An 11,260-nucleotide genomic window follows, 5' to 3' on the forward strand; every position below is an offset into this window, starting at 1 on the left:
TCTGGCTTCTCTCCCTTATTTGTGCACTCATTAATCGATAAGCAATCACCAGCACCTTGTGGGTGGTGAACCCTGCACTGGACAATGCTAGGAGCACAGTGATGGCCAAGACGGGCCCCCACCCCGCCATCACAGTTCACTGAAGGGGCAGGTTCCTTGTCAGACAGTGACAGCCCAGAGTGGTCAGGTCTGTGATAGCAGAAACAGAGACAGGGTAAGCAGGACTGTGGGGAGAAAAGCCCAGGGCCCTATGGAAGCTCAAAGGAGGTACCTGACCCAGCCCAGAGGGTCTGGAAGGACTTACTGGCAGGGCTGTGGGGAGATTCCAAACTCGGGGACTTTCTCTTATCAGACATCGGGAAAGGGGATTCAGATGACAGCGGTCTTGGGAATAGGTCATTGGTGGAGCTGGCCCTTCCCTTCTACCCAGGCATTGCCTTCTCCAATGGAGACCGGTGGAAGGCCCTTAGAAAGTATTCTGTTCAAATTCTGCGCAACTTTGGCATGGGGAAGAGGACCATTGAGGAGCGGATCCTGGAAGAAGGCCACTTCCTGTTGGAGGAGCTTCGGAAAACTCAAGGTCTGGTTCCCCACATGCAGCCCATACCCCTCATTCATCTCCAGCCTACTTAGGTGGTCAGGGCAGCCCCATACCACAGCATGGGTGTGAACTCAGAACTCCTGGAGGCTTCTCACTTGACCAGTGATAAGAGAGGCGCCCCCTGGAGGTGAATCAGTTTGTGACACTGTGTTTCCTTGAGGTAGGGTGACAGTGGGCGTCCCAGGTGGCGCTAGTGGTAAAGAACCTGCCTACCAATGCAGGATGTCAGAGATGTGGTTTCAATCCCTGGGTTGGGAAGATCCCCTGGCCACCCACTCCAGTATTCTTGCCTGGAGAATCCCATGGACAGAGGAGCCTGGCAGGCTACGGTCCATAGGGTCGCAGAATTGGACACAACTGAAGCAACTTAGCATGCATGCACAGAGTGGCAGAATATGTCCTGATCCCTTTGTTGTGCTGTCTCTGTGTGGTATTTTGAGCGCTGCTCCTGTCACTGTGGAGGACAATATGCTGCTGCTTCTGCTCTTGAAAACTCACCATGTGTGGGGGCCTGTGCTAAGCACATTTTCAGCCAAAAGCCCCTTAAGCCTTAGAACAATCCATTTTGCAGATGAGAAGACTGAGGCACAGAGAGATTGAGCAACCAGCTTGAAATGATAAAGCTAGAAAGTAGAAGAGCCAAGATTTAAACCTAAGTCTTAGATACCAAAGTCCTCATGCCAAACATTAATACCCATTTATCCAGTGCTTACAGGATTCCGGGTACTATGGTAAACTCTTTGCATGTGTTGACAAGTTTCACCCTCCCAGAAAACCTAGGGAGTTACTACAAGAGATAAAGCTGAGGCCTAGAAAGTTTAGTCACATGCCTGGGAAGTGCCCAAGATGGGATATAAACCCAGGTCAAAGCTGTTGACCATGAAAAAGAAGTTAATAATCAACATTTAAGTGATGCTTACTTACCATATGCCAGCACTGTTCCAAAACTCTGTGTATATCACCTCCTTGAAAAATCACCCAGGGACATCCCTGGTTGTCCAGTGGTTCAGCCTCCACACCTCCACTTCAGGGGGTGCAGTTTCCACCCCTTATTCAGGAACTAAGACCTGGCATGCTGCACAGTATGGCCAAAGTAAATTTAAAAATTTCAGTTCTCCTTTTTTTTTTCTTTTTTTCTTTATTTATTTGGCTGTGCCAGGTCTTAGTTGCAGCATGCAGGATCTTATTTTTCGTTGCAGCATATGGGATCTAGTTCCCCAGCCAGGGATTGAACGTGGGTCCCCTGCATTGGGAGCATGGAGTCTTAGCCACTGGGCCACCAGGAAGTCCCATTCAGTTCAGTTCTCCTTTAGAAAAGAGAAATCACCCAAACCTCAGAAGTAAGTACTATCATAAACCCCATTTTACAGGAGAAGAAATTGAGGCAGAGAAAGGTAAATGGCCCACTACCCTGATCTCCAAATCTTGCTGACTCTGGGGGGAGAAGTGGCAGGTAATAGCTCAGGGATTAAATGATGTGATGTAAGTAAAAGAATAATAACTGCCTGAATTATTCTCCTGTTGCTGCTGCAACAAACTGCCATAAATTTAGTGACTTAAAACAATACAACTTTATTCTCCTCTAGTTCTGGGGATCCAAAGTTTAAACTGGGTGAGCAGAGTTGACTTATAGAGGTTCTAGAGAACAATCCAATTCCTCACCTTTTTTAGCCTCTAGAGGCTGCCCGCATTCTTCAGCTTGTAGCCCCTTCCTTCATCTTCAAAGCCAGCAACATAGCATCCACCAATGTCTCTTCCTCTCTCTCTCCCTCTTTCCATCACCACATCACTTTTTTGGGGGTTGGGGGTTGGCCACACTGTGCAGCTTTATCTTAGTTTCCCAACCAGGAATTGAACCTGAGCCCTTGGCAATAGAAGCACAAAGAACCAACCACTGGACCACCAGGGAATTCCCATCACATCACCTTTTCTATTCGGATCCTTTGCTTCCTTATAAGGACCCATGTGATTACATTAAACCCACCTAGATAATCCAGAATAATCTCCCATCCCAAGATCCTTAACTTAATTACATATGCACAGGCTTTTGGAATTTGGACATGGACATCTTGGGGGGGGGGGGAGCATGGCGGGGGACATTACTCAGCCTACCATACCACCCTTCTTTGGTTCATGATGGCATGACGGCCCTTAGCTAAGCATTTCCCAGCCAAACATGTACTGACTATTTATAAGAGCCCCATGAGGAGAAGACTATCATCAAGTCCATTTTATAGATGGGGAAACTGAGGCTCAGAGAAGGGAATTTGGTTCCCCTAGGTCACATGTAGACTAAGAGGCCAAGCCAAAATCCAGACTATGTCTAGTTAACTCCAGATTCAGTTTTCCGGGCTGTGCTATTGTGTGATGGCCAGTGTGGGGATGCGCTGTATTGGTACTGCTTTCTGTGACCTGCTGGGTCATCAGATCATTGGGTGTGAGGTGTTGTGTTGCTGTGTGCCATTGCTGAGTGAGGCTGTAGTGTTGCCAGGCACTGGGTGTAAAGTTGTACTGTGTGTATGCGTGTATTGCATCACCAAGAATACCCTGTGCAGCTGTTTAGTATTGCTGTCGATGTGCTGTAGGGTAACGTGCGCTCTGTGCTGTCTGTTGTGTGGCCAGAGGCTTTGTGGGGGCTGCTGTGCTACGTCAGGTGGCCAGGAGCAGGCGTTCAGTGCTGTGAGTCACACTGACATGGTTGGGTTGGATGTCGTGCGGTTGCTGCCTGGAGCCTGGTTTGTCGCACACTGTGTCTCCGGAGCCGTGCCCCTTGACCCATTCGCCCTTCACCTTCAGGCAAGCCCTTCGACCCCACGTTTGTGGTGAGCCGCTCCGTGTCCAACATTATCTGCTCTGTGATCTTCGGCTCCCGTTTCGACTACGACGACGACCGTCTGCTCACCATTATCCACCTCATCAATGAAAACTTCCAAATCATGAGCAGCCCCTGGGGAGAGGTCAGGAGACCGAATTCCACGGGCGACAGGGTTGGGGGGTCCAGCCAGTTCGGGGCTATCGGGGAAGCAGTGGGTAGGGAAGCAACTGCTATTGGCCCCGCCCTCTCCGTCTGACCCCCGCCCCCGAGGTATGCGGCCCCGCCCACTCCGCAGGGGCTCTGCCGGCACCCAGGCCCCGCCCCACCCTACACACACACACCCCTTCACCTTATCTTCTCGTCTGCCTGCTCCTCCCAACCCCCCATCCTTAGATGTACAATATCTTTCCGAACCTCCTGGACTGGGTGCCCGGGCCACACCGACGCCTTTTTAAGAATTACGGACGCATGAAGGACCTCATCGCCCGCAGCGTCCATGAACACCAGGCTTCCCTTGACCCAAACTCTCCCCGGGACTTCATTGATTGCTTCCTTACCAAGATGGCAGAGGTAAGTAAGCCCTATCTGGAAGTCCCATCTCTGATCTGACCTTCCATTCTGCTTCGAACCAACAAGGATCTCGAGATGAGCGCGTTTGGGTGTGAACTCCCCACATCCAGGAAGTGAAGTTGGATCATCTGGCTTTTCTGGGGCCACTCAGGGCCTCCGCCAATTAACAGGCTCATTAAAAATCCTTCAAGGTTTATTTTATCGGCCGCATGGCTGAGATTTTCCCTTCCCTGCCCTCCAAGGAAAGGAAATTGAACAGAGGAGGAGCTGAACTGGCACCCAGTATCAGTCGTGCAGGTCTGCGAGGAGCGGGTCGCAGAGTCTCGGCGCCCAAAGTTCTCCCTCCGCCTTGGTTCACATCCTCGGCCCTTAACCCCTGCAGGAAAAGCAGGACCCACTGAGCCACTTCTTCATGGATACTCTGCTGATGACCACACACAATCTGCTCTTCGGCGGCACCGAGACCGTGGGTACCACGCTGCGCCATGCCTTCCTCCTGCTCATGAAGTATCCAAAAGTGCAAGGTGCGAGCGCCGGGAGCCCCGCCCACAGACCTTGAGTGCCTGCCCAGTGTGCCTGGTAGCGAGACCCTCCAGCTCACGCCTGGGTCCCACAGCCAAACCCGCAAGCCCACCGGAGGCTGACCCCACTCACGTGGCTCCCCCGATCCGCATACTTCTGTCCGGACGGAGACCCCGTCCGCAAGGTCTTGCTTTGGGACCCATCTCTGACCCTACACACAACTCGCACAGACGCCCAGAGCCCGGGCCTGCCCAAGAGCCCCTCCCCTCCCAGCGCACGGCCTGCGACCCCGCCTTCCCGAACCCCGCTTTTGGGTCTTCCCCTGAACCTTCCTGGCCGCCTGGACGCTGTGCGGAGACCTACTGGGTCTTTGCCGCCCGCGCCACCCCTGATTTCTCAGCTGTCCTGCACATCCCGCTCACTCCATCCATCCTCCAGCGGCCCTAGTCCTCCAAGCCCCGCCGGCAATCCCATGTGGGACCTGGACTCCAAGCAGCCCTGTACCCCGTCCGCACAACCTCGCCCCTGGAAGCCCAGGCGGGAACGAAACTTTAGCCCTCACTGCATCTCTGAACCCATCCCTCCCTCTGAACCTCCAACTAACCTTCACATGCACCCTTGCAGCGCCCCCGACCCCCGACCCCGACCTCGACTGGAAAGCAGTGGCTGGATTGCTTCCACACGCACGCACACACCTCTTTTCGGTATAGCCGAGTCTGGTGATACCCTCAACAACCGCTCTCCCCTCCTCCCACCCCAGTCCGCATCCAGGAGGAAATCGACCGCGTAGTGGGACGCGAGCGGCTGCCGACAGTGGAGGACCGACCGGCGATGCCTTACACAGACGCGGTGATCCACGAAGTGCAGCGCTTCGCAGACGTCATCCCCATGAGCTTGCCGCACCGTGTCACTCGGGACACGAACTTTCGAGGCTTCACGATACCCAGGGTGAGGTGGACACCTGACAAACCATACCTAAAACCTTAGGAAGAGGCATCCCACACTCTTGATACGGGCATCCAGGGTTCTAGCAAGGAAGACCCAGGCCCTAGCAACAGACATCTGAGGCCCTTAAATCCAGAACCTCAGCCCCTTCCCAAGACTTCATCCTATACCATACTGGACTAGACCCTGTCTTGAACACCAGGCCCCTTCCCTGTGACCCCTAGGACCCCTCTCTGAAATCCCCAAGGTCTGAGACTTCATTCTGGGGACCTCCTGTACCTAAACTCTGTTCTGGAAGACCTTACTCCCTCCCCAGGAACCCCAGATTTGTTTCTACAAGGAGGGTATCCCACATCCCTACCTCAGACCCCAAAAGAATTGTTTTCGGCACCCATCACTGGGAACCCTAGACACCCACACCCATTTCCTGGACTCCTGATAGAGACCCAGGCTCTGTAGAGTGGAAATCCTCTACTGAGAACCTCCCAGCCCTTCTAACCGGCCACTGATTCTGCCTCCCCATCCACGCAGGGCACGGATGTCATCACCCTCCTTCATACAGTCCACTACGACCCCAGCCAATTTCTGAAGCCCACGGAATTCAACCCTGAACGTTTTCTGGATGCCAATATGTCCTTCAAGAAGAGTCCTGCCTTCATGCCTTTCTCAGCTGGTGAGAGTGGTGGGGGGCAACGATCAGTCTTTCTGGCCCAATATTCCACCTACATTCCCCGAGCCTAATTCAACTCTCCAGACCCTTTTACTTCTTCATCCCACCCGATCCTCTGCTTTAGATGTGCAGACATCCTTTCTCCTCCCCAAGCCTTCCCCTACAGGCTGACGGCAACTGAAAGCCTTGTGGAGGGAGGCAGGGAGACAGGATTGTCATCTAACTTGGACATGGTCATTATCAGTCTCTCCACTGGGTGGTGCAGTTGAAGTGGTTCTGGTTTTTCTTGGCTTTGGTCTTTAAACGGCTGAAAAAAATCTTTCCTGCTTAACTGAGTGTTCGAAAAGGGAGTAGGGTGCATAATAATAGGTAACCCACAACACTGCCTACTGTGCACCAGTGCTACCTCTGAGAACTGTAAGAGCAGTGGCTAAGAGATGCACTTTGCTGCCAGACCCCAGCTTTGTTATATTCTAGCCACTTGGCCTTGGATTTGCTCCTTCTCTTCTCTGTGCTTCGGGTTTTACATCTATAAAATGGCGATCATAAAAAGGCCTACCTCTGGGAGTTGTTATAAAGACAAAATTAATTGATAATAGGGCTTAGAGCAGCGAGGGCACACACATACTAAAACTGACATGGCATTATATTGTTTCACCTCCATTTACCTTTCACAACAACCTGAAAAAAAGTGAAAACGTTAGTTGCTCAGTGGTTTCCAGGCTCCTCTGTCCGTGGAATTCTCCCGGCAATAATACTGGGGTGGGTAGCCATTCCCTTCTCCAAAGGATCTACCTGACCCAGGGATCCAACCCAGGTCTCCTGCATTGCAGGCAGATTCTTCACAGTCTGAGCCACCAGGCAAGTCCCTCATAGCAACCTAATGAAGCACTATTATCCTCCCCATTTCAGATACCTACCCAGAAACTCTGGCTTGCCCAAGATCACAGAACTAGTAATGGTAGTCAGGATTCGAATCCCTGCAAGGTTGCACTTGTAGGAGGTCCACGATATACTTAAACTGTCTGTCCCGGACCTTTAGATGGATGGGTCTGTGAGTCCCCAGTCATTATTCTCATGCTTTCCTCTGAAAGTGGAGGAGGCCTTCACCCCCACTTTGTCTCATCGCTCCTCCCCGTCCTCTCTTCCTGCAGGACGCCGGCTGTGCCTGGGCGAGGCGCTGGCGCGCATGGAGCTCTTCCTCTACTTCACCGCCATCCTGCAGAGCTTCTCGCTGCAGCCGCTGGGGGCGCCCGAGGACATCGATCTGACCCCGCTCAGCTCTGGTCTCGGCAATGTGCCCCGGCCTTACCAGCTCTGCGTGCGCGCGCGCTGACGCCGCATCCCTTCCTGATTCGTCTGTGAGCGATGGGGCCTGCCTGGAGAGGTGCTTCAATCCATCGTCTCGTCCCCCTGCGCCCCATCCCTCTCGCTGTCACACTCGCTTCCCATCACCTTGCGCCATCTGCATGCCCTTCCCCAACATTCCTGTCTTTACCTTCTGCGCCCCCGAAGCAGAAAAAGCCATGGGGAAGGGAAAGCACGTGCCCTGTTTAATCCACAGAATTCGTTCTACTGCACACCCTTTGGTGGAGGAGGCTTTTTGTATCAGTTTCTATTAAATTATCTTTAGAATAGATTCAAACCTACCTTGGCTGAATTAAAGGGAGGACAGTCCTCTAAGATGGACAGAAGGAAGGTCTGGCTGCAGAGAAGGGAGACACCTGGTTTGGATGCATTCAACCCTCACTCTTAGGGAGGTTTAAAAAAAAATGGGAGAAAGTGTTTCCTGGAGACAGACTGGGAGGTAAAGGCTGGGAGGCCTGAGTGAAGATAGAGGTAAAGAAACCAAGGCCAAGAAAAAGACAGCAGCCCAGAGAGGTATGGACTAGGTCTGCCAGAGATGCAGGGTGGTGTACAAAGATGGAGATGTAAGCAGAGAAAGTGAGAGATACGGAGAAATAAACAGACACAGAGACTGGGAAATCACAAGTACCACTACTTATGTAGTGCTTCCTATTCATACACTGGTCCAAATGCCTCATTTAAATCTTCCTATGGGGCAAAGCCAGGTGGTGCTAGTGGTAAAGAACCTGCCTGCTAATACAGGAGACATAAGAGGCGGCTTTCATCCCTGAGTGGGGAAGATCCTTTGGAGGCAGGCATGGCAACGCACTCCAGTACTGTTGCCTGGAGAATCCCATGGACAGAGGAGCCTGGCAGGCTATAGTCCATAGGGTCGCCAAGAGTTGGACATGACTGAAGCGATTTAGCACACATACACATGACGCAAAGCAACTTTGTTATACATTGTTTTAAATAAGGTAGGCTTTTATTTAATTATTTTTGGCCGCACTGGGTCTTCCTTGCTGCACACAGGCTTTCTCTAGTTGCAGTGATCGGGGGGAGGGGCCAGTCTAGTTGCGGTGCACAGATTCCTCATTGCAGTGGCTTCTCTTGTTGTGGAGCATGGGCTCTGGGGTGTGCAGACTTCAGCAGTTACGACACGGGGGCTTAGTTGCCCCTCGGTGTGTGGGATCTTCTCAGACTAGGGATCAAACTCATGTTCCGCATTAGCAGGTGGATTCTTAACCACTGGGCCACCGGGGAAGTGCTATTATATATTTTTACAGCAAAACTGAGGTTGCTCAGAGAGGTGAAGCGACTTGCCCAAGATCACACAGTCAGAAAGGAGCAGAGCTGGGTGTAGAAAGCAGATCTTCTGGCTCCCACCCTGCTCTTCGAAATCTTATGAGTCAGAGACACAGAGGAAAGTAGAGAGATACAAGAACTGAGACCTGGGGAGGTAAAGAGAATAGAAGATACAAAGAAAGAAACAAAACAATGACCAGGGAAAGACAGAGAGGAAGGGCAATGAATGGGGAAGTGAGGCACTGGAAGACTGAAACTCTCCCTCATTTCTCATCCCTCTCACTGGATTATCTCTTTGTCTTGCAGTTCCTCCCTTTGGGGTGGGGATAGCAGTCCCAGGCATGGGGCCTCCCAACCTGGGACTGGATTTGACAAGCTGACAATCCTGCTGACAGTAGCTTTTCTCAAAGAGCAAGCATCTCAAGCTTCACTGAGCTGGAGGCAGAAAGAATGAGGCTGGCCCCCCAGCCAGGGGCAGAGGTGACATGGGAGGCCCTTCCCTGAGTGGAGTTTCCCCAAGGTCATTCAGAAGTTGGGACATGCTTTGCTGAGTATGGGGCCAGCTAGAGGGAGGCTTATAGGCGGTCCCCACATGGAGCAGCGGCTCCCTAATCCCTGTGCTGTTCCCACACCAAGCTGAGTCTGCCCCAAGGCCCAGGCAGGGATGCAGAGGTGGAGGGGGAAAAGGAGATTCACAGATCCTGAGAAAGAAAGATGGAGAGACAGCAAAGAGAAACACATGGTGAAGAAAAAGAGACAGAAAGAGACAGACAGGAAGAGACAGAAAGATACATAGAGTGAGATCTTGAAAATCAAAGACTGGGAGCAAGAGAGGAATTGAGAAAAGGGGAGAGACAGAGATGTCCAAAGAGATGGAAGACAAGGAGATGCTAAAGCCAAGATGGAAATTAAGAGAGGCACAGAGCTGATGAAAGACAGCGATCTGAGAGGACAAAAAGAGAACTGGAGAGAAACCTCAAGAGATGAAATAGAGACAAGGCAGGAAGAGAGACATTTACAAGGATTCAGCCAAAAACAGACTGAGAGAAACAGAGTCTGAATTAGAGAGAGACAGAGAAAAAAAAGACACAGAAATAGGGATGAAACAAAGCCATGCCTTCATTCAATGAACATTTACTGGGTGCCCACCGTGTGCTGGGCACTATTTTAGGTGCTGGGGATACAGAAGTGAACAATACTCAACGCTTGCTCTTGAAAAGAGCTTGAAAGGAACTTTCCTGGAGGTCCAGTGGTTAAGACTTCACCTTCCAAGGCAGAGGGTGTGGGTTCGATTCCTGGTCGAGGAGCTAAGATCCCACATATCTTGTGGCCAAAAAACCAAAACATGAAACAGAAGTGGACTTCCCTGGTGGACCAGCAGTTAAGAATCCACCCGCCAGCACCAGGGACATGGGTTTGATCCCTGGTCTGCGAAGATCCCACATGCTGCAGAGTGACTAAGCCCATGCATCACAACTACTGAGCCTGTGCTCTAGATTCCGCACACGACAACAAGAGAAACCACGGCAACTATACAGTAGCCTCTGTCTGCCATAACGAGAGAAAACCTGAAGACCCAACACAGCCAAAAAAAAAAAAAATTAAGTTAAAAAAAAAAACCACCCAGAAGCAATAGTGTAACAAATCCAGTAAAAACTTCTTAAAAATAGCTGAGAAAGAGGATCCATCTGAGCATCTGGGAGGGAAGTTGGAGGGTGAAGTCCGGGAGGGCACACTTGCTGCAACCCTGCTATCTGAAGGGTCAGTGCCTCTAAACAGAGCCCTGCCCCAAACCTCTGCCATTCACCAGACAGAGAAAGGCTGACAGGTAGGGAGACACGCTACACAAACAGACAGGGAGATGGGGAAGCAGAGACAGAGGGAGATTAAGGTAAAGATAAACTGAAAGAGGCTCAGGGAGAGAAAAAGACGGACATTGAAAAGAACACGCCAGAGAGAAAATTTGTTTTCAGACACAAACAGAGGCAGAACCTGAAAGTAAAACAGAGAGAAATGGGAAGAGAGAGAAAGAGACGAATAGAGAAACAGAGGGACTGAGAGTGAGAGACACTTCCAAAGGCAAGCCCAGTCCTGGACTCTGCACAGTCCCCCCCATCATCACCCTGGGCCTGGGCCCTGTGCCAGGCACCTGGCGGAAGCCTGGGTCCAGCAGGGCAGGGTGGGCGGGAGGGTGGGCTGCATTCTTGAGCAGTCTGCTCCAAGTACAGACACAGCCACATCCCCCACCCCTGGCCCATCCAGGCCTGGGTCGGCCCCACCCCACCCCAGCACAGCCCACACTCCCAGGGCCAGCCGGAGGGAGGGCACGTTTATCTGCCATCATGGCCTGGCCTCAGGTGGAGATGCCCACTGAGGGGCCTGGGGAACTGGAGACCAGGGTGTAGCAGCAAGGGTGTAGGACATTTGGGGCATCTGGGAGCCAGGACATTGGGAACAGAGATGGAGGAGTTCAGGACAGGGCCTA

General features: G+C 51.9%; 1 protein-coding gene across 2 annotated transcripts in view; it reads left to right on the plus strand.

The window, feature by feature from the left end:
* LOC110144037 (cytochrome P450 2F3) overlaps nucleotides 1-7,762 on the plus strand; it is an 11,666-nt gene extending 3,904 nt beyond the window's left edge. The window contains exons 4-10 of one of the 2 annotated variants that reach the window (XM_020903858.2): nucleotides 431-580; nucleotides 3,398-3,558; nucleotides 3,810-3,986; nucleotides 4,369-4,510; nucleotides 5,269-5,456; nucleotides 5,985-6,126; nucleotides 7,278-7,762. In XM_020903858.2, the coding sequence (XP_020759517.2) occupies nucleotides 431-580; nucleotides 3,398-3,558; nucleotides 3,810-3,986; nucleotides 4,369-4,510; nucleotides 5,269-5,456; nucleotides 5,985-6,126; nucleotides 7,278-7,459 (1,142 nt within the window). In that variant the 3' untranslated portion in view covers nucleotides 7,460-7,762. The remainder of the gene's footprint in view (nucleotides 1-430; nucleotides 581-3,397; nucleotides 3,559-3,809; nucleotides 3,987-4,368; nucleotides 4,511-5,268; nucleotides 5,457-5,984; nucleotides 6,127-7,277) is intronic. The other variant, XM_070450827.1, reaches the window with a different exon arrangement.
* The last annotated feature ends 3,498 nt before the right edge of the window (nucleotides 7,763-11,260 follow it).

Source organism: Odocoileus virginianus, chromosome 20 (assembly GCF_023699985.2).
Source record: "Odocoileus virginianus isolate 20LAN1187 ecotype Illinois chromosome 20, Ovbor_1.2, whole genome shotgun sequence".
Taxonomy (NCBI): domain Eukaryota; kingdom Metazoa; phylum Chordata; class Mammalia; order Artiodactyla; family Cervidae; genus Odocoileus; species Odocoileus virginianus.